This window comes from Acomys russatus, chromosome 4, assembly GCF_903995435.1.
Source record: "Acomys russatus chromosome 4, mAcoRus1.1, whole genome shotgun sequence".
NCBI classification, from domain to species: Eukaryota; Metazoa; Chordata; class Mammalia; order Rodentia; family Muridae; genus Acomys; species Acomys russatus.
In genome coordinates this window covers 32,271,128-32,294,623 of record NC_067140.1, presented here as the reverse complement: position 1 = coordinate 32,294,623, position 23,496 = coordinate 32,271,128, and the positions used below count along the sequence as shown (strand labels likewise).

The window sequence follows — 23,496 nt, the reverse complement described above, 5'->3', positions numbered from 1 at the left end:
TGTGCTCCAGGACAGCTGTGCCGTGTACTCCAGGATAGCTGACCTATAGGGTTCCAATCCTGCAGGTTCTCTTGGCCCCACCTCCCCTCTTAGGAATGTTGGGAATTTTTGGTTCATGACACAATTGGCTTTTTTTAAAAATGTGGGTTCTGGTGATTGACTGCAAGTCAATGCTTACAAAGCAAGTGCTTTTATCCTCCATCTTGCTGACTCCATACTAATTTTTGAGGCATATATTTTGTTTGTTTGTTTGTTTTTGGAGGAGGGTATTTGGTTTTTTGTGGGGTTTTTTTTTTTTTTGTTTGTTTGTTTGGTTTTTTTTTTTTTGTAATCCTAATATAACACTTTAAAAAGAAAGTAAATCAACATAAATTTAACCCTTCTAATCTATTTGAAAGTTCAAGAGCTGGAGAGACGGCTGAGTGGTTAAGAGCACCAGCTCCTCTTCTACAGGACCCAGGTTCTAAACACAACACCTACATGCAGCTAACAACTGTCCAGTGCCCTCTTCTGACCTTCTCGGGCCCCACATAAAACATTTATGCAGGCAAAACACCTATAAACAGAAAATAAAAAAAATAAAACAAGCTTGGAGGTTCAGTGTGGTGACTAATTTGGGAGGCCTGGGTAGATGGACTGCACTCAGGGCCAGCCCTGCACACTGTGTTCTAGGCCTACCTGGACTACAGAGACTGTCTTAATTTTTAGAGTGTAATACAGCTGGGTGTGGAGGCGCAAGTCTTTAATTCCAGCCCTTGGAGGCAGAGGCAGGTGGATCTCTGAGTTTGAGATCAATCTGGTGTAAATAGTGAGCTCTAAGACAGTTGGGGCTACACTGAAAGACCTTGCCTCAAAGCACAAAGAAGTACTTTAAAAAACACAGTTTTATACAAAAGGCCTGAGCCTGAGGTAATAGTTTTCATAAATCAGTAGGAAAGAATGGAAAGGGACAGCTGTGGTTTGACCAAGGTGGAAGTAAAATATTTGAGTGACAATGTGGCAGATTTGTGTTTTCTGAAGAGCAGCTACACTGTCTCCCTGCTCAGCTGCCATTCAGCAATATGACATTGACATTTTATCAGGAAAAGGCTGGGTGTACTCATTAGTACAGCATGTACTTAAAATGTTTGATACCCAGGATTCAATTTTCCCAGCACTAAAAAAAAAAAAAAAAAAGAAAGAAAAGAAAAAAAAGTCTTTCTGCTTTTTTTTTTTTAGTCTAGGTGGGCTCTTTAACTGACAGCTGCTTCTTGCTGTTGGAAAGCTAACTACTGTGTAAAAAATGTCACCCTGAGATCACTGTGTTGAAAAATTAAAGTTGTGTGAAGATGCCTAGGGAAGACCCCAGAGGATGTCATTAAGTAGAGAGGTGAAGGATCACCACAGAAGCAGACAGGAAGCCATTGAAATGGCTCTTGGCACCAGCTGCCCTGTGCAGCCATGTGAGTCTGATGAACCACCCAGTGGAACCCTTCCTAGTTCTGGCCTGTGAAAATCATCAACAAAATTAAAATAGTTGATTGTAACTTTGTATGGTGTAGTGTGGTTTGCTTACAATAGTGGGTAACAGGAACAAATTCTGGGGAAAAGATATTTTATAATAGATATGAGGGAATATATTTTACCTCTAAATTTGACAAATAGCTAAGTATTTGCAAGAAATAAGGAATGCTGAGGTCATAAAAATAACAAAATAAAGGTCCCTAAAGGACAATTGTCCAAGATTACAAACAGGCAGTTTTTAGAAGAGTAAGTCTAATGAGCTAAGAACATAAAAATACGTGCTCACACTCATGAGTAGTCAAAGGAACCAAAATTAAAATGACAGTATTCTTTATACCCAGTAGACTAAAAAAGTTAGAAAGATGAATGAGGGAAAGTCTTGGGGATTGTGTAAAGTGGCAAAGTCATTCTCAAGACATCTTGGCAGAACAGATTCACATTGCTTCTAGGAGTAAACGCATAAAGAAACAAATACAGTGGTGGTGTCTTAAGTCCCAGCACTCAGGAGGCACATGCAAGTGGATCTCTTGAGTTTGAGGCTAGCCTGGTCTACAGAGTGAGTGCCAGTGCTACACAAGGAAACCCTGCCTAGGGGCAGGCAGGGGGTGGGTGGGGGGGTTGGAGGGACAAATTCAATGATAATCAGAGGCTTAGATCCAACATGTCACTGTGGGGTTTTATAGATACAGTGGATGTGTACATATTTTGCATCTGGTAGAAGCAAAAGAGGACCACATATATCCACAATATGTGGCCATTTAGACACGTTGGGACTAGAGCCACGGTTCAGTGGTTAAAAGCACTGGCTACTCTCCCAGAGAACCTTGGTTTGGTTCCCAGCACCCACAACTGCCTATTTCCTGTAACTCTGAAGGCCAAACACCTTCTGGCCTTTGCAGATTCCTGCACACATGATATACATACATATACTCAGGCACACACTTATAAGTAAGGTAAATATGTATTTAAAAATAGTGTTTAGCTGAAATATTTACACTATCAGTGTAAATACTGCCAAAAAGTGTTTGGCAAGAGAATGTTCCAGTAGATATATCAGACACATTGGAACAGCTACATAAAGGCCTATAGACAGCCAATGAAGGAAAAGCATAGTCAAAGGTGTTCATTCTGTTGGATGTGAAAATTGCTACAACCTTTACTGAAGGTTGTATCAAGTCCTCTAAAAATGTTCATGTTCTCATAAGAAGTCAAAAACCACTAAAATGGCACAAATGATAATATAACATTCCTCAGATTAAATACAAGAAAGTATACCCATGACTTGTACAGTAAAAGTGCCAACTTCTAATGAGAATGCCTACATAATGAAAGACACAGCCCTGTGAAGACTTCAGCTTTATTCACATGAATCAATAAAAGTCCATAAACAGTCCCAATCAAAATGCCTCAGGGTCTACATATTTTTATGAAGTAAAATATCTGATTCTATAATACATGTAGACAAGGGGGACAAGTTGCAGGATTTAACATTATGTCGTTTTAGGACTTTCCCTGAAATTTAGTTACTGCAGTAGTTAAGACACCTTGACTCTTAAAGGATGGTGGCTTGTATAAATTAGTGGGTCATTATAAAATGGAGATAAACACATAATGCCAAGGGATTTTCAACAAGAAAATATGAAGGCAAGTTAGTGGCGGGGGGGGGGAGTGGGGTGGGGGGGATAATCCTGTTCAACAAATGCTGCTAGAAAAGCTTGGTCCACGTGAAGGGAAACATCCCTGTCCTGTGCCTCATAATGTGTTCATAGATGAACGTGAAATGCTCAACACCTACATTGTAAGAGCTGAAATGTGTTAGAAATCTGTGAACTTAAATAATGCAAAGTTCTCTTCAATAAAACATAGAAAGCAGGAATTACAGCAAAAATAAATTGGACTCCATCAAAGTAAAAAAAACAATCAAAATTATGTTTTGATTATGTTATGTTAAGAATATGAAAGGCAAACCACACATTGGAAAATTATATGTTAAAGAATGCTATCCAAAGCTGGGTGGTGGGGCACACCTTTAATCCCAGTACTTGGGAGGCAGAAGCAGACAGATCTTTGTGAGTCTGAGGCCAGCCTGGTCTATAGAGTGAGTTCAAAACAGCCAGATTACACAGAGGAACCTTGTCTTGAAAAAACAACAGCAAATGCTGTCCAGATTATAAGAACCAGAGGTATTGATGATGCCAAGAAAACCATTTTTGAGACACAACTGGGTAGTTGGAATAGGAGCTCACAGGGATTGTGTGACAGCATGGAGAAGACTGGCAGAAGCTGAAGCCAGACAAAAACCCCAGCACAGAGAGGGAGGTGGTCAGGATAGCCCATCACGGCTGAGGAGCTGTTGGTATTTGATAGCTGCTGGATAGGGACAGTCAGATTCCTTCCTTTCTCTCTCTCTCTCTCTCTCTCTCTCTCTCTCTCTCTCTCTCTCTCTCTCTCTCTCGCTCTCCTCTCCTCCTTCCTCCTCTCTCTCTCCTCTCTCTCTCTCTCTCTCCTCTCTCTCTCTCTCTCTCTCTCTCGATGGGGTCTCTCTATTGTTAAGTCTGGTTGTCCTAGAATTTGCTCCGTGGACCAGGCTAGCCTCAAACTCACAGAGATCCACTTGGCCATACTACTAAACAGCAGCTAGCCACCAAGACTGAGAGCACCAAGGTTGTGTGTGTGTGTGTGTGTGTGTGTGTGTGTGTGTGTGTGTGTGTGTGTGTGTGTGTAGGTAGTGAGTAACAAAAGGACATAAACGCTTGGGGGACACTTTGTAGTTTCTTATAAAACTCAACACTATATAACCCACATTCCTCCCCCCCCACCTCCTCCCCCCACTCTTCTGTGTTTCTTACCCAAGGGAATTAAACGTTTTGTTTACCTTTGAAATAGGCTGGCTGGTCAATGAGCTTCAGGGAGCTGCCTGTCTCTTCCCGCAGCCTAGGGGACAGATTACAGGTGTGCCGCACCAGGGGCCTTTTTCTGTGCCTTCTGGGATCTGAATTTAGGCTGTCGTGCTTGTCAAATGGGCACATCACTAAGCCTTCTCCTCAGACCTAGTTTTTGCTTTTCTATTTATTTTCAAACTGGCAGAGACTAATAAACAATTTATTCTCTCATTAATAAATAAGGATGAAGTGGGATTTTGTGATAATATATAAATATTTAAAGATACAGTACATCAAGATATAATTTTCTTCCTGTGGGAAATGGATGAGATTAAAATTTTAGACCCAAATTCTTTAGCAATAAGATCACTTATTTCCTTTATTATAAAACCCACTCTAATGTATTAAAAAGAAAACACTTTAGCTGGTACATGCCTTTAATCCCAGCACTCACAAGGCAGAGGCAGGAGGATCTCTGTGAACTCAAAACCAGCCTGGTCTATGTAGTGAGTTTCAGGCCAGCCAGGGCTACTAATACTTAGTAAGACCACCTCAAAATTTTTTTCTCCCCCTATTAGATTAAGACTTGGTTTATATCTTAAAGCAGAGGTGATTTGAACAAGGGCAGAGTTGTGATTAAACATGGAGCCACAGTAGATTTGCTGGGAATATAATGGACAAGGTCAGTGTGCAGGTATATGTTCCCTTCTGCTGGCTGACCTGCTCCTGAGCAGGCATTCAGGAGGCAAAGTGTGCATAGGGCTTGGCCATTCATTCCACGGACAACAAAAGCCTAGGAAGTTCTTGAATTCATCTGTACCTTAGTGTCAAGAGATTATGGTCTCAGAAATAACAAAGTATGACGGTGCCTCTCTAACACTGACAGGCCCTAGAACAGCAAGGCAGAATCTAAGTAGCATAGGAAACGTTAAAACAATTGGATATATTTTTGAGTATTTGCTAAATTTTTGAAGCTAAATAAGTATTGCTTGTAGATTTCAGATATTTTATTATTTACATGTGTGTGTGTGTGTGTGTGTGTGTGTGTGTGTGATATGGTGTGTGTATGCTTTTTTACATGGTTGCTAGGGATCTGAACTCATTCCTCATTCTTGTGCAGCAGGCATATGTACCCACTGAGCTATGTTTTTTTTATGTACTTGCAAACTTGTACAAAATTGTGATCTGTCCACTATCTTTGTTTTTCCACCTCTATAAATTTGCAGTGAATTAGATTTTCATAACATTGCCTTTTCATATGTTAAGACCAGCTTATCTCACCTCTTCTATGAATAAGAAATAGTCTTTGGAAAGCAAGCTCCTTTTTTTTTTTTTTTTAACATTACCATTTAAATGATTAAAATATCTCACTCATGAAATGATAAATAAGTAGCTTATTCAGAAGGACTTGGTGAAAACAGTGACATTGGGCCTTTTGCTCTTCCTGTAAATCAGACCAAAAATAGATCCATGTTGTGGAACTTTCCCAAAGAGTGTTGTTCATCCACAGCCTTAATAAACACACATGATATCCGGGGATAAAGAGGTATGGAATTAGTCACCAATAAGATGATCCCAAGCACTATCTGAGACAGGATATAGGTTGGAAATAGAAAACAGTACCCCAGAGTTACTGAAGTATTGATAGAAAGCAGTTTCTCTAGGGGCCAGGAAAATGTTGGTGTGTGTGTGTGTGTTTGTGTGTGTGTGTGGTGTGGGAGGGTTGGGGGGGATGGCTCAGCAGTAAAGCACTTGTGCACAAGTAAGTGTGAGGACCTGAGTTTGGATCCCCAGCACCCAAACAAATACTTAGTGGCTGTGGAGTAAGGCCAGCCTTAAATCCTAGTGTGCAGGGGGTAGAGTGGACAGAGGTTCTCTGGGGCGAGAGGACTGGCTAGACAGGCCAAATCAGGAAGCTCTGGCTTCAAATGAGAGACAGTGTCTTGACATATAGGGTGGAGAGGGGTCAAGAGAGACACGTGATGTAGACCTCTGGCCTCCACACACCCACACACATGTATGTGCATATACTAAACACACATAAACATGAGGAAAAGAAAGTTTCTCCATGACTGAAGCTGTGGTTACGAAGCATTATTTCCAGGTGTCTAACAGCTATTGTCCATGTGCTCATGTGTTTTCTTTGCTTCTGAATTTGGATAACATGGGTGTGCCAAAGCACCAGGCAGTGCCTCACTATTATATGTAACTCTGGTTCCAAAGGATCCAGTGCCTTCTTTTGATCTCCTAGGGCACCAGGCACAGGCATGGCTCACATTCTTATGTGTAGGCAAAATACTCACACATAAAAATTGTGTGTGTGTGTGTGTGTTTAACAAAAAGAAACCTTGTCATATAATTCAATGTGGGGACCTCTTAGAAAGGGCTCTATGATTTGAATACACACAAACACACATGATATTCAACTTTACTGTTGTTACAGATGGTCATAGACAAGTGTCTTAAACTAAGACCACATCTGCTTATTAAAAGTCTAGAGACCGGAAACCCAGAATGGATCTCACTAGTCTGAATCCAAGGAGTCTGGGCTTTATTTCTTCTGGCAGGTTCCAGGGGAGCTCATTTTTTCCCTCTTAAATCTGGAGGGTTCTCATATTTGTTGACTCATGGGCCTCTTCTGTATCTTCAAAACCAGCAATAGCACACGTCTCTGAACATTCTGCCATCACATCTTTTCTTTTTCAAACTAGCAGAGGGTCTCTAATCTGAGGACTTGTGGGATTAGATTAGGTTTACCTGGATAATCATGAAAATAAGATCATTGTATGGTTTTAGTTTTATTATCTAATTACAGTAAGTTGCCTTACATACAGGGGCTAGAGGTTAGGACATGGATATTTGGAGGGCAATTATTCTGCCTGACAAGGAAAACAACTAATATATAATAAAAAATCAAAATTATATAGGAAAATTCTTTGAATTTTAAAAATAAAGCAATATAAACAAAATATCAGTGCATCCTTAAGTACATACAGCCATTTTAAAGAGAATAAAGGTTTTAAAAATATGTGTATTGATAATACATTTCTGGTGAGGTATTTCCCCAGATAATGAGAAAATTAGAGAGGCATAACTATCTTAGTCCATTTTGGTCTCTATCACAAAGTAATTGAGATTGGGTGCTTTATAGAGAAAAGAGGTTTACTTGGCTCACAGTCTGAATGCTAGGTGGGGTAACCAGGTATGATGGGGACCTCAAGTCTTCATTTTCATTATGTTAGTGCAAACACACTAGAAGACTGTCACACATAGTGAGAGATGGAGGGAACATAAGCCTTGGCAAAGCAAAGAGATCTTGAATTTTATAACCCACTGTCATGGTAACACTCCCTTCTCTCTCCTCTCCTCTCTCTCTCTCTCTCTCTCTCTCCTCTCTCCTCTCTCTCTCTCTCTCTCTCTCTCTCTCTCTCTCTCTGCCTCTCTCTCTCTCACACACACACACATTCTCTTTTTCATTCTCTCTCTCCCTCCTCCCCCCCCCCCCCGTTTTTTTCTTTTGAGAGAGAGAGAGAGAGAGAGAGAGAGAGAGAGAGAGAGAGAGAGAGAGAGAGAGAGAGAGATTCTCTGTGTATCCCTGGCCGCCCTGGATCTTGCTCTGTAGACCAGGGTAGCCTTCAACTCAGGGATCTGCCTGACTCTGCCTCCCAAATTGTGAGACTAAAAGTGTGAACCACCAGGCAAGCCAGTCCAGTCTTTTGAGAATTAATCTACTCTCTAGACATGAGCATTGATTTATTCTAAGGGTAGTGACCTCAAATCGGTTTCGCCAGCTCTCAGCATCACTACATTTAGATGAAGCTATCTGCATGGAACACTTTGGGACAAACTATATCCAAACATTGGCAGTAGCTATAGTCAGCAACATAATTCTCAGAAGCATCAGGTTAAGTGAAAAATACAAGGCTTTGCGGCTGAGTGGATCGCTCACTAGTAAAGTGTTTGCCTAGCATGCTTGAAGGTTTGGGCTCAATTTCCAGGACTTCTTTGCCCCCAAAGATGCAGAGGACTACCTAAGTCTGTGTCTAAATCCATGTATGAGTCCCGGAGGGCTGCTGTAATAAATTGCTAGAAACTAGGTGGCTTTTTGTGGGGCACATGAACTGTAGGACCAGAGAAACTGGCCTGGAGCTAGAGTGAGATTGAGATGTATCCAAACCCCAAAACCTCAATCTTGAGACCCGCATGACTAGGGATCGCTCCCTCCCTGTCCTGTGCCTGCATGCCCTGATGCATGTAGTCTTGCAACCCCCATCTCCATCATTCTTGAAGTATTAGTCATGTAGCTTGGTGACCAGGACATATCCAGCCAGCACCTGGAATCCCTCTCTGTGCAAATGAAGCATTCCCAGTACCTCAGCCCCAGCCAGTGATGTCCCCTTACTTGAAAACCCCTACTCACTTCCCCAAGGCTTATATAGCCCTTATTCCCCTAAATAAAGAGATATGTACCATTGGAAGTGTTGTGTCACTGAAAGGGATGCATTGGAGACCCAGGCACTCACTGCAGAATCACGATCCTGGTGACCCACCTGCCCCGCTAAACTTCATTTCTTTGAGTTCAGCACCCATACACATTGGTGCTTGGATGCTCTGAAGGGAAGAAAAGGACCTCAGGTCCCACCAGAATGGTATCTTTTTGTTTTGTGGCTTTCTGGAGGAACTGGAAAAGCCAACTTCCTTATACCCCAGATCTGGACTGCAAAGGGCAGACTATAAGAAGATTCCAACCAGTCCAGCTTGGAGGAATACACGAGGTTGCTAGGATTACTTTTAGAAACCTGAATGGCCAATAGGTAGCCACCACTGAGAGGTTCTCATCTCTATTTCACCAAGCTACTGTTTCACATGGCTCTAAGTCTGCAGAGAATTAATGAAAACTTGGGTCCAGAGCTTTATTCTTAAAGTAGTAGAAGTGACTACAAGGTCAGACACTGTAAGATAGATGATATCTGATTCTGGGAGTGTTATCCATGTGTGTTATGTTATGCGCTCCTTCCTTGTCCCTGTCAGAGATTCTGCCAATCTCTGTGACTTCTCCAACTGTAGGAAGAGTTGCTTGCATGCTAGAGTTGGGTACAAGGAACAGCTAAAAATGATGGCTTACCACAAGACGGAGTTCCTCTGGCTAGGCCTTAAAGGATTAGTCCCACTATATTACTAGAGTGTTCATATCGGAATACCTGGGTCCTGGCATCCACAACAAAGCAAGGATCAGCAACCCATGGTAAATAGTTCAAATAAGGGGCAAGCAATCATGAAAAGTAGAGAAGAGATTAATTTGAAGTGGTCTCATTTGGAAGAGGAACAAATGGCCCAGTTGACCCTCCAAGTCCATCTTCAGGGTCTGGAAGGCTAGGTTTAAATAGAAGATAAAAAGTATGAATAATTAAGCAGTTCAAGTCAAGGTGTGGTGCTATCCATTGAGACCCATCATTGTCTCTATTCCAGTCTCTCCTGCGAGGTTATCTGGCAAGTTGTCCCAGGAGACAAATTCCCTTCTGATTGGCATCACACTTCAGCCTATTCTTTCTAACTGATATGCCAGGGGTGACCCCTACTTCTTGATGGCCATTGTTTCAATAGTCAATAGTTCCAAAAGACCATTACTCAATAGTCTGTTAGGCAAGAGAGGGGCACATGTGTCTCTTTAAAGTACCTTCATTCCTGTCAAGACAGATACAGTCTTAGGAAGTAGACATTTCTCAGGCCAGGGAGATGAGTCAGTTGGTGAAGTGCTTGCTGTAGAAGCATGAGAACTCAGTTCAGGTTCCTAGTACCTTGGCTGCTGTGGCCAAGCCTGTAACTGCAGCACTGGGGAGTGCAGTCATGCAGATCTCAGGAGTTCACTAGCTAGCCAATGTATCCAAACTTGTGAGTCCTAGGTTCCATGAGAGACTTCTCAAAAACAAAGCTGAAGAACAATACACACACACACACACACACACACACACACACACACACACACACACACAGAGAGAGAGAGAGAGAGAGACAGAGAGACAGAGAGACAGGAGAGAGAGAGAGAGAGAGAGAGAGAGAGAGAGAGAGAGAGAGGCGCTTTGTTTCTTTCTGGCTTTTGCAATTGTCAGCAATCTTTAGCACTGGTTGGCTTGAGGCTGCACCACTATACTCAGCCCTTATCATCACTTGGCAGCTCCCTGTATTGCTCCACATCTGACTTTCACTATGAGGGCTGATGGGATTTAAAGCTATTCTAACTTAGTACATAACTTGTTTCTATTCACAAGTTCCCTATTGCCAAATAGAAATGTCTATTACTTATTGAGGGTGCCCAGGTCTTCTGATGAGACACACTGCCACCTATAACAGGTTTTTTCAGGAATAGCCTCTGAGTTGAGATTTGCCTGCCGGGGAACTATTATGAAGTACTCTGGGAACAGCATGTGTAAGATTAGAGCGAGGGAAGAAGGGTTAAGCTGAAGAAGTTGAACTGAGACTGTTTACAATAGAGGCTGCAGGCAATCTCACAGGGAATGTTGACACTGGGAAGGTTCTTCAGAAATGTCCACAAAGTAAGTGGTCCAGGCTTTTGTATGTTTGCACCTACTAGTCTTGGAGTACAAACTCCCATTGTAGAGGAGGTGAAATAGCTCCTCTGGCTGAGGATAATGCTTACAGAGGGACAGAGTTGTGAGCCTTGAGCAACCAGCACTCTGGCTAATGGAAGAATAAATGTCTTAGTTCTATAAGGGAGATTTGGACCGATGCCCCAGCATCCACTATATGATGCTTATGAAGCAGAACTTAAAAATAAGACAAATTAAACAGTATTATGTATCTGTATATCTATATATCTAGATATTTAAATATATGTATATATTTATATATGTGTATACATACATATATATGTATAAATATATATGATTTTTGTGATAAATTGTGTTTAGTACAGTTCTTGGCTGGTTACTTTGCCATTTTCTATTACAAACAATGAGTCTTTTGTTTTTTTTGTTTTGTTTTGTTTTGGTCTGAGACAGAGTTACACTATTTTCCTCAAGCTCTCCTGGAACTCTGGGTCCTTCTGTCTTAACCTCTTATGTGCTATGCAAACACTACCATGCCCATTTATAACTAATTTGTATTTTTGTAGTCTTTTTGTATGCATCAAATATATTTACCAAGAAAAGAAAGAAAGAAAGAAAAAGGAACTAGGAAAAAATCAATAGAAATCAAATTAACAAGATTCTTTGGGAGGAAAAAAATCAGGAGCAAAAATAGCAAATGCTGAGTCCATTGCAAACATGCACGCATCCAGGTGAAAAAAAACATATGAAGACATTCCTCTGTGTTCTTTCCTTTGTTTTTGCTTGTTTAACTGTCAAAATATTTTCAGGCTTTTGTCTGGCAGCAAGACATGGATAAAACATCACAGTTTGCTTCTTTCCCCTTCACCTACTTGGGGGTGACTTAACCGTGTCTCTGTTTTTGCTGTGGTTCTTTCTTTCTTTCTTTCTTTCTTTCTTTTTTTCTGGAGTGATCACTAAATCTGGTAATACAATAAAGGAAAGCAGTTACTGGGACAAGACTGATGTGTCAAGATATATCTGTCAGCTACTGACCGGGAAGGATAGTAAATGGCTTGGGCACATGGCTCTGCGAGCCTGTGAACTGAGAAAATAAGGAAGCTGTTAAAGCTGTATTTTTATTACACTTATTTATTTGGTGTGTGTGTGGGGGGGGAGAGAGAGGTGGCATGTTTGTATAGGTCAGAGGACAGCCTGAGGGAGTTGGTTCTCTCCCCCGTGTGGGTCAAGGGATGTAACCCAGGTCACAGGCTTGGTGCCAAGCACCTTCACCCACTGAGCCATCTCACTTTTCTTTGAGATGTAGATTTCAGCTCCTTGTTTCAAATGGTCTGATCTCAGTTTTACTTGAAAACTATGTTTATAGACGTGGCCATGAATGTGAGCTCAAGTCAAAAAGAGCCCAGGAGTTTTCAGGTACAGAATGTCTTGTTCGATGGAAGAGTGGTCTGGCTGGGACAAGCCACCCAGGGAGTGCAGGGTAGCGTCAGCTGACCTAGCCAGCCAGGATAATGCCCTCTTTTCCTTCCCTCCAGGAGCTGTGGGCTTGGTGGAAGAGGACAAGTTTCTCTGATACAGGAGGTCTGATTTTTTGTTTATTATCCTCTCATAAATTACATCCCAACTGTACTTTTCTCTCACCCAGACCCTCCCCTGCCACCTTCCCTCTCCTCCCTTCTGAAATGGGCAGTCCAAGGAGGGCTGACTTTAATCAGAGATGTGTGAACAGCTGCCCATCCCTGGTAGACCCTCAAAGGAGCTCCTAAGATGGAGTGTTTCTAGAGCCAGACCATAGCACTTCGGGGGTCTTGCAGAAGGGGGGTTTCCTAAAGAGCTGGGTTCTTTGTGGGAAGAGTGGGGCTGTTGTGTTTGAATGCAGTGATGCACAGGAAAACACTCGACATGAAAACATTCTTATGGTAGTTATTGCTTAAGGAAATCAAATAGTAACCTCTACTTAAATTCTAATGCTAAAGATTTTTATTTACTTTGATTTAGTTTGTTTATCCAAAACTTTTTCTTTTTAAACTCAGGACTCGACAACTGGCTGCATCTAGTCGAAGCTGAGTGTGTCCAGCTGTTTGGCCGAGTGCTTCCCGGTACAGAGGAAACTGGCTCTAATGGTACACACCTGGGACTCAAGCGCTCAGGTGCTGGAGGTGCGAGCACCAGGAGGTCAGGTATAGAAGCCTGGGCCATATGAGACCTGCTGAAAACCATAAAAAAACAAGCCTCATGTGTTGAGTTATATTCAACTGGAGAACAGGTGGCACAGCCGATGACAGCGCTGTTAAGATGAGGTAATGAAGGAGTTGCCTCTTATCTCAGTAGTTGAGCTATGATGGTGTTTTTAAAAATCTCCCAATGTCTATAAAACTCCCCAATTATAAAAAATTCTTTTGTACAATAAACTACTCCTGATTTTCTTGTGAAAATTAGCTGTGGAATTTGTACTAATTTGTGCCAAAATTTAGAAAAACTGCCAATGAACCTCAGTGGAAATCTTTGTGTAATACTGTACATAATGCCATTAATTCACATATTTTACATTAAAGATTATTGTCCACTTTAAATCTTTTAAATAAATTATTCTGAAATTTCATGTGATTGTGTCTGATTTGCTACACGTTCGTTCTCTTTTCTTTCTCCCTTCCTTCCTTCCTTCCTTCCTTCCTTCCTTTTCTTTTTTCCCGAAGTATGACTGTAAAGCCTTGTCTGTCCCGGAACTCAGTAGCTCTGCAGACAAAGCTGGCCTGGAATTCACAGAGACCCACATAATGGGATTAAGGACATTAGCCACTATGTTCAACTTCTTATATATTGTTTTAAAAAAATTCTGCCACAACAATATTTGTTTGCCAAGACAGCTTTCAGAGAGACTGACTTGCACCTGTCATCCAGCACTGGAAAGGCAAAGAACAGCACAGTTAAATAGGTAAGTACCAGGTTCTATAAGAGACCCTGTCTCAAAAAAATTAGGTGGTGCTGGTTGGTGATGGTGGTGGCCTGGCGGGGGCGGCGGCAGCTGCAATGGCAGCACACATCTTTGATTCCAACTTTTGGTGGGCAGAGGCAGTCAGATCTCTGAGTTTCAGGCTAGCCTGGTCTACAGAGTGAGGTTCAGGGTAGCCAGAGCTACACAGAAAAAAAAACCTTCCTTGAAAACAAAACAAAACAAAAACAAGCAAACAAAAAATAGGGTGGAGATGGATGAAGACACTCCATGTTGGGTAGGCATTGTGGCACTCACCTTTTGTTGTTGTTTTTGATTTTTTTTTTTTTTTTTTTGAGACAGGATTTCTCTGTGTGTTCATGGCTGTCCTGAACTCTCTTTGTAGAGCAGGCTGGCCTGGAACTCACAGAGATCTGCCTTCCTCTGCCTCCCGAGTGCTGGGATTAAAGGCGTGTGAATATCAGCATTTAGGAGGCATGGGCAGGTGGATTTCTGATTTGGAGACCAACCTGGTCTATTTAGCTAGCTCCAGGACACCTAGGGCTGTGGAGAGAGCCTGTCTCAAACCCAAAACCAACTGAAAATGAAACACTATGTCAACCTCGGGCCTCCATGTTTGGCTTTGCACCCTCATATACAAAGGCATATACCACCTGTCAGCAGACTTAGTGCCACACCTTGTGCCTTAACAATCGAGTTTCTGCCACCTGTCCTTTATAAGCGAATTAAAATATTCAAATTAATAGTGAAGAGCAGAAAAAAAATATTTACTCAATGTGGCCATATTGGGAAGAGGTATAAAGAGAACCTCCCACCCACCAAAGCAATATTTCAGGTTCTGAACTACGGTTATGGTTTAAGAAGAGGGCCAGAGTAACACATATCTGTATCTAAGCAATTCCAGTAAAAGTGTGGTCCAGGACTCCACCGACCCCTCATTGCCTCTCCTGTAAGGTGTTTGGGGAGAAGAGTTTGTCCAGGATTTAGGGTTTCTTTTTACCTTCTGGCCAGCATGATAAATAGGTTCTTGTTTGAGTCCATTGTTTTAATAGTTTGATAGTCAAATATCTTTTTAGAATTAGTCCTGCTAAGCCAGCCAGCCTGCTCCCCCGCCTCTCTCTTTTCTTTCTCCCTCCCTCCCTCCCTACACACACACACACACACACACACACACACACCCAGAAGTAAAGTGATTCTGTTTTTTCAAAGTTCAGTTACAAACTAAGCGTTTCACAGGAGAACTGCCCCATAAGCTATGCTCTTGTAGAATACTTTTCATTCATCTTATAACTGTTAACGCTATCAGGTAGAGTTGCCTGGAATTCCGAATTATTGGGACCGAGCTTAAACTTAAAGCTCATTGTGGAAGCTAAGGCGGGCATTTAAAAAGTGGAGCGGAAGTGTGCAGCGCTGTCACGGGGGACCACAATCCTTCATCCGAGAAGCTCTTGGAATTAACACGGGTCTGAAAGTGTTTATTACAAAGGCGTAATCCTAAACGCCGCTCCAAACCGACTTCTACTACAATCTTCCCTTTCCGGTTCTATACCTTCCGAAATCTGAGTGAGGTCCCACTGGCCAATCAGCGCTCAATCTTCCGTAGTCGTGAGGGCCGTTTCTGCCAATTAGAGAGCCTTGCACTTCGGTGGTGCGATGTCAGCTTGTGGGCGGAGCCAAATATTGAGTGGCGTGTGAGCAATCCACTGTCTTAATACGAAAATGCGAAGGTGAGCGGCGTGTGGGCGTGGCTACGAAACGGAGGCTAGCCAATGGGAGACACAGTATACTCATAGGAAAAGGAAGTCACCAATGGCCACATGGATATGACTTTGTGGGCGGGTGAACGCGCTCAAAGAGTGGTGTCTGTCAGTGGCGTCTTCGCCGTCAGGGCAGGCACCGCCTCCTCGCTCCATTCATTCGTTTTTTTTTTTTTTTTTCCCCTTCCCCATTCACGGTTGGTAGTGGGGCCTAGTCGTGAGCTATGGAGGATCGCGCTCTCCCGGCGGCCGGCTTCCTATACTGGGTGGGCGCGAGCACCGTGGCCTACCTGGCCCTACGCGCCTCGTACTCGCTCTTCAGGGCCTTCCAAGTGTGGTGCGTGGGCAACGAGGCCTGGGTCGGCCCGCGGCGCGGAGAATGGGCAGGTGAGTGGAACGCCGCCGCCACCCCGGCGTGGCTCTCGCTCCCGGGGCCGGCTTCTGCCGCGGGGAAACTTCCACAGATGCTGGGAACATTGGCGGGCTCCGGGGGGCATCGGGGGTCTGTGACCTGCAGCCTGGTGGGCACCGAGACATCCGTTCTGAACTCTGGGGCTTGTCCCGTTGAAGCCATTCTGTGTCGGCGGCCGGCGCCTTGTTCACTCTGCCCCTTGGAGTGTTTTATTTATTTATTTATTTTGTGTGTTTTTAATAAAGTTTTTTCACTTGGCCTGAAAACTGGCCCCGTGCTGTGTTTAAGAAGAACAGGTGAGGATAGAAGGAAGTGTGGCGAGGACAACGAATTTCAGAACTGCTGATCTTGGAAAAACTTGACTTTCCAGTTACTTGGATTGGGCTTGTTTCTTGTTTTACCAAATGCTTTTGGGCGGGTTGGGGCGGTGTCCGGTGAATCCTTGCTGTTCTGGAGTTCCAATGAATAAGAAGCGCTGTTCTTGGAAAACGGCAAGTCTCCATATCTTAATCAGCAGTACCTTTTGAAAAATTTCCCTGAGAAAAAGTGTTTTCACAAAAAGTGAGCAAAAACACGTGAACCTTGTTCTTTTCAGTTGGCAGTTTTTAAAAATGAGAACAAAGGTCGCACCAGAGAAGTTGAGAAAGTCGTGCTTCAGCCCCTCTCTCTTTTGCTTCTTTAATTCTTTTTGGCTCCTTAAATAAACAAACAAACAAAAAACCCAGGTAATTATGGTGTGTATTTAGTTCTCTGGTGTTTTGTAACTCACTGTTCACAAACATTTTATACACTTTTGGGGCGCATAGACAAAACACAGATCATGTTACTTTTCAGGTTTTTTGTTTTGTTTATTAAAGAACATTTAAGCAATTTAGCAGGAAAAATATGACAGTTAATCTTTGGGGACAGCAACTAGTATTTCGAGAAAATTTAAATGAGGAAGGAGTTTGTATGCTCTTCCCTTGTTGTGGAGCAAATAGTGATTTTTTTTTTTTAAATACAACTTTTCAAAGTCACTTGTTATCTTTCTCATAGGCCTTGAGGGAAACGTGCTCACTGTGATTAAGCACCAAGTTATATAATTTCACAATTGATTTGCTTAGAGCCTTTGTTGTCAGCTTGGAAATACTTGTTTTGGGTTTTTCCTTTTAATTTTTTAAAAGTCAATATGACAGTAATGCCATTGGGAATCAGTTATCAAATAAAATATAACTTGCAAAGAAAGCCTAGTGTTGCTTTGGTTTTACTATTTTAAGTTGTTTATACAGGCTAAAACTTAGTGAAAGTCAAGTGATTTAAAAAAAAAAAAAAGGAAGTCAAGTGATATGACATTGCCATTTCAAAAGAAACATTTGCATTTAGGTTTGGCTCCAGATGAAGGGAAATTGGTAAATTAGGGAAGAGTTTATATGTAAGATTTAGAAAAGAAATTTGAACTAGACCATTGGGACAGGAGAGAGAGCCAAGGTGACGTAATGGAAGTAAAATGCTGCTGAGGTCAATTCACTCGAATTTTGCATGGATTTATTTACCTAGTTATTTTACCACATTTTAAATGCTTAAGCAAAAGAAATGATCGGGAGTCAGTAAGGTGGCTCAGCTTCCATAAACTTGACAACCTGATATCCACGCTCAAGACTACCTACAGAGAGGAAAGACTGACTCAGGGAAGTTGTCCTCTGACCTCTCTCCATATGATGACTTCTACACAGATGCCACCTTCCCCAAATAAGACAGCGACCCCTTCAAAAAAAAAAAAAAAAATAGAAAGAAAGAAACTTTTAAAAAATTGGTCAGTTGTTACTTGTAAATAATATTTGCATGTAGCTTAGGTCTTTAAACATTTCTTTCCCTTCAAATTCAGGGATACTTTCAAAACCAGAGTCCACAAGAGCAGTTGGATGAGTGAAATATACTATTTAGTAAACAGACTAACAGGCGCAACACTTAAGTTACTAGGGATAAGTTGTGATTAGATATCGATTTGGGGACAGTTGTGATGTTTAGGGTTAATTTTAATATGTAGGTATTAGTATTTCTCCCTTACAGAATTGCTGTCTTAATCTTGAGTGTTTATTCCTGTGCAGTCTTGAAATAAATGCTAGTGGGAGGCATTCTTAGGGGGCTTTGTCTAATTTCTGTTAGTGATATTAATTTATTTTCCTCTCTATAGACAGTTAAATGTTTTACTCGGTAGTAATTAGTGCTGGTTTGGTTTTTGCTAATTTGACCTAAGCCTGGATCATCTGGCAAGAGGAAACCTAAGTTGAGAAAATGCATTGCTCAGATTGGCCTGTAGAAAAGTCTGTGAGGCATTCTGCCATTAATGATTGATGTAGGAGGCAGCACCACCTCTGGGTAGGTGGCTCTGGATTGTATAAAAAGTAAGGTAGTCAAGAGGAGCAAGCGAGTAAGTAGCACTCCTCCATGGCCTCTGCTTCAGTTTCTGCCTTCAGGGTATTGTCTTGAGCCCTACTCTGACTTTCCTCCACTATGAACTGTGATCTAGAGTTGAAAGTGAAATAAATCCTTTCCTCCCTATGTTGTTTTTTTGGTCATGGTCTTTATTATAGCAGTTGAAAACAAACTAGGACATAATTGTTGAATTAATAGTATAATAAAATTAGTAAGTTTAGACTATGTAAGTTAAATGAACTTGTATAGATCAGTTCCAGTGCCACTAAATGCTATTTGTAGATATGTATACATTTGGAAAGTTAATATTTTATTTTACTTCTCTTCTTGTTCTTATTATGGTATAACAGTATTAGGTGGGGCCATGGATCTTATACTAGTAATGTGAATTTTTAGGGTAAAAAGCCTGTGCTCTGGAAGCCTCTGTAGGCTGGGCTTAGCTATCTGTCTCCAAGTAATGGTGAAAATGGAGGAAAGTTATTCCAGTTGGCCACACTGGATAAGTAACAAATAAGGTCTAGTTACCCCAAGTGTGTCTTCAGCCAAAACTTTGGATTAAATAGAGGAAGAATTGGGCAGTGGGCAAGTTGTATGCATAGTTAGGGTGTGCCCCTGACCATCATCGACCCGTCTGTATCTTAGCTTTGGTTCTATTAGCTAGTCTGAGAAGTCTGTCTGGCCATTTCTGTCATCCGCTCCTAGTTGTCATTCTCTGAAGAGACCATTCTGGTTCCTACTGGGTGATCACTTCTCCACGAAGTATCTCTGCCCTTGTCGACAGTAGATAACACGTGGGGTGGAGGGGTTGCTTCACTGCTCTTCCTGGAATTGCAGAATGCACATTTGCATGATTGCAGCAGTCAGAGAACGAGAAGGACAGATACAAAGTGAAGGTGAGATGCCTGGCTTTCCTCCTGTATTCAGTTACCTTGTGGGGTCAAGTGGGGAGCTAGCGTTGCTTAGTGAAAGCGGTTTCTAAGTGTAAGGGCCAGTGAGATGGCAAATGGGAACCAAGTGAGTAGATTATGGTGGGAAAGCAGGGTGCTTAGTCCTGTGGGAGCTGTCTCTGGAAGTGATTCCCAAGATGAGCTCTTAAGGATCTGAATGAGTGAGCTTGGTGAAAAGTAGCAGAAAGCAGAGAGAAGACAATCTTGCAGACACCGTTTTTCTCTGGGGGAAGGAAGAATCAACCACTGTGGTGTGAGAATTCTGTTAGCAGGGTCTGAGTGGTAAGATTTTCTCAAGCTGTAATACCATAGTGTGAATTGAAAAGCCTGTCAAAAGGACAGCTTTGTTTTATTTTCTGATATTTTTTTTCCCCTTAGCAAAACAAAACAAGGCAAATTTTGCCTTCTCTCCAACTGGGAATTTGAGACTCTACTTTCTAAAAAGTTATCTGTTCTGCCATTAAGTGATATTTCTATTTCAATAACCTAGTCATAGGAGGGATAGATGAAAGACTAGACAATGTAAGAACTGTAACAACACGGCCTCTCAAGGATGTCACATGGTAGTACAGGTAACAGACTGGCTTTGGCATCAGCTGGGCAAGGGCAAGTTTTTTGGCTCACTAAGTGACCTTGAGCAAAGATAGCTAACCTCTAAGTATAACTTCATCTTTTAAGTGAGGTAAATGAGTTTCTAGTTTAGTCTGGTGTAGTTCATTTTTGTGGGAAATAAGTAATATTCAACATATTTTGTCCATACAAAGCACATATATTTGATTGGTAGGGATTGTTGGAATGAAGAAAGAATTGTAGTCCCCATAGTCAACTTCATGCTGACAATCTGAAGTTATAGAAAGATGGTTAGGAGGTAATGAGTCTGGCCACAGGAGAGTTCTGTACTTGGTAAAAATTTACCAGGCAGTTCTTTGTGTCAGGCTTTCTTTAGTAAGTTGAAGCTAGAATAGACAGACACATTCAGTTATGTGCAGTTTTTCAAGTACATTTGAAAATCCTTGAAGTCATCTTTGTATAATCTGTTAGGGAATGCCCTTACTCTAATTTCAAAATACTCAGATGCTATCATTTCTAAGCCTTAATAATCAGCCTTCTGTGTGCTTTCCCAATGGCTCCCCTACAGAAGTGTGGAAAACTTGTGTCACATTGTCATCACCAGTACATTTCTGGTTCTTTTGTTAGATGGAAAGCATAAGTAAGCAAAATACAACTTCCTTAGTCCCAACTCCAGAGCCTAGGCTGCTGGAACCCTGGGCAGCTCCCAGGCCTTCAGTGTTACTGACTTAGTTCTCAGCAGCTGGTGTAGCTCCTGATTATGGTGCCAGGACACCCAGCTCTTCCTGCGACAGGTCCGGGCTTCAGAGGATTGGGCCTGTCAGCTGTCAGTGTTAAGGCTCCTCAATTTGAGAGCAATAGAGCTAGTGATTCTCAATGGTGTCTAGAGCCCGCAGCAACCATAGTGTTGGCTCTTCACAGCTCTTGCTTTCCCACAGCCTCAGCGCTCTGCAGTCTCTGGGTTCTTCAGCTGCCTTCTAACTGCCTCTACTGCTGGGTGGGTGTGCTTAGGGCTGAGAGCCCAGAAGATGACTGTTTTTGTGTTACTGCTCAGACCCATGACAAAGATCTGGAGCCTCTGAGAATGCAGCTCATCCAAGTCTCACCAATCTCATGAATGTAATAGCTGTTATGGGTGTGCCTCCCCAGCCAAAGGACAGTAAGGAGATAAGGGTGGCTGTGGGTGGTCCAATCCTCTAAGGGTCATCTGAAGACTTCTAGAGCAATAGCCACGAAAATGAGGGGTTCCGCCAACTGGCTGGATGGCTCTCTGTGGGTCAATGGCTTGAGTTTTATCTGGATGTCAAAGGCTGGATTAGATTTGTGCTAGGCAGATGGAAGATTTAACATAGCCAGGGATGTCATGATGGCAGTGTGTGAATCCCAGAGGGAGTGACTGCTTGATTGACAGCTCTGGGGGTTCCCTGAAATACCTGAAGCTATAGTTGTTACTGATTCTATGGGCCTTCAGCATATTAACATGTCCTACAGAGCAGGTGTGGCCTGCTGGGTTTGCTCATCATTTACTGTCACCCTTCAGCAATGCTCTTCACCAGAAGCTTACCTACATACCTCTGTGGAAAGTTTAATTTTGAAGGTTCTTGAAAAATTCTCACATTTTTCTGTGGACCAGTAGACAAAATTCAACAAGTGGCTAGTTTGCTTCCTTATCTTCAATTGATAGAATCACACTGTTGCAGCATCTGCACCGGAGATTGCCAGCTCTTACTGAACCTACCATTGCAGTGTGTTGTCATCTGTTGCCTGAGTGCCTCTTCATTACAGAACACTTGGTACAACTCTTTTGTTGCATAAAACCCCACAGTCCAATTGCCTCTTACACTTGCACAGAATTTAATTCATGATAGCATCAAGTTCTTGGCACATTTTAAACTGCTTTCACCTATATTTCTGATATCTCTTCATGCATTGGGGGTTGGAGAGATGCCTAAGCAATTAAGAACATTGGATGCTTCTCTAGAGGACCTAGGTTCAATGACCTCACCTACATGGTGGCTTACAACCATCACTAACTCCAGTCCCAGGCCATCTGATGCCCTCTTCTGGCCTTCTTGGGCACCAAGCACATACATGGTACAGAGACACACATACAAAGCACCATACACATAACACACACACACACACACACACACACACACACACACACACACACACACACACACACTGGAAATCTAACCTTTATCCTCTAGAAGAGCAGCTGATGCTCTTAACCACTGAGACCACTGAGCTACCTTTCTAGCCTCTATGCATTCTTTCTTGACCGTATCTCTGCATGACTTACTGTGTTCCAAACTTGCTTATGTTTTCTCTCTTCTTCCTCTTTGATGCTATTGTTTGTGAAGTGACACCTTTTAGTTTAAGCAGGTGTTGAATATTGTTTTTATTGTCTACAGTGGTCTTTCTCCTGTTTCACATTCATCTTCACACTTTCTGCTTGTAAATTCTATCCATTTTTTTAGAGCATACAGTATGATTCTCGCCCCCTTCTTCCCCCCCTCCCCCGCCCCAGACTGCACATACAGAAGTCAGTGCACATTTTGGAGCTGTGACAAAGCTCTGTGTGTGTGTATGTGTGTGTGTGTTTGCACATTTGTCACCTTAGTTGTGTGTGTACCTGATTGTATATGTAACACGTGTATGCCCAGGTGAATGAGTTACCTTATTTGTTTTAAACTGGAAGCTGTTCAAGAATTCTTTAGAATTTTATTTCATATATGTTGTATTTTGTTTGGAAGTGGGTGGTTACCTTTATTTTTGCATTTTGCAAAATAATTTGTACCACCCCCCTTTTGCTTTAAAACTCCCAAGTATCACATGCCTCTAAAAAGCTAGATTGAAATTAACCAAGAGTGTTCAGACAAAGACCTGTCACAAAGTTATGGCAGCAGAAATCTATGGGCATTTTCTTAATTCGTCACCCAGGGCAGGTGGTTTCGAGTTCTTTAAGTAGACTGAGCAAGCCATTAGGAGCAAACCAGTAAGCAGCATTTCTCCATGGCCTCTGTTTTAGTTCCTGCCTTGAGTTCCTATCTTGGTTTCCTCTGATAATGAACTATGACCTGAAAGCCAAATAAACCCTTTCCCTTCCAACTTGCTTTTGGTCTTGGTGTTTTATCATAGTTGCGGCCATTTAGAGGCCTTCCTTTCTCCGAGAAGGAGAAGATAGAAGGGGACAAGAGTGGCATGAGGGCAGGACTGGGAGGAGGGGAGGGAGGGGGTTGGGATCAGGTTGTAAAGTGAGTAAATAAAACTAAGAAAGAAAGAAAGAAAAAGCAAGCAAGCAAGCAAGCAAACAAACTAAGATATGGCTGCCCACTGTAGCATTGACAATCATTCTGAGGAAAACTGACCCCCTCTTTTCAGCAGCCATCAAGTCCCAGTAGTTTCTCAGCTAGTTCTGGGAGTTCATGAGCTAGAATTTTGGCTGGCTTGATTTTGTATAGGTATTATGACTGCCATTGTAACTGCTA

General features: G+C 42.2%; 1 protein-coding gene and 1 long non-coding RNA gene across 4 annotated transcripts in view; both read left to right on the top strand.

Moving 5' to 3' along the window:
• Nucleotides 1-13,126, top strand: part of LOC127187922 (uncharacterized) — a 77,299-nt gene extending 64,173 nt beyond the window's left edge. For both annotated transcript variants that reach the window (XR_007830512.1, XR_007830511.1), the window contains exon 3: nucleotides 12,985-13,126. This is a non-coding gene — a long non-coding RNA (uncharacterized LOC127187922). The remainder of the gene's footprint in view (nucleotides 1-12,984) is intronic.
• A 2,626-nt stretch (nucleotides 13,127-15,752) lies between these two features.
• Hsd17b12 (hydroxysteroid 17-beta dehydrogenase 12) overlaps nucleotides 15,753-23,496 on the top strand; it is a 142,617-nt gene continuing 134,873 nt past the window's right edge. For both annotated transcript variants that reach the window (XM_051144206.1, XM_051144205.1), the window contains exon 1: nucleotides 15,753-16,048. In XM_051144206.1, the coding sequence (XP_051000163.1) occupies nucleotides 15,886-16,048 (163 nt within the window). In that variant the 5' untranslated portion in view covers nucleotides 15,753-15,885. The remainder of the gene's footprint in view (nucleotides 16,049-23,496) is intronic.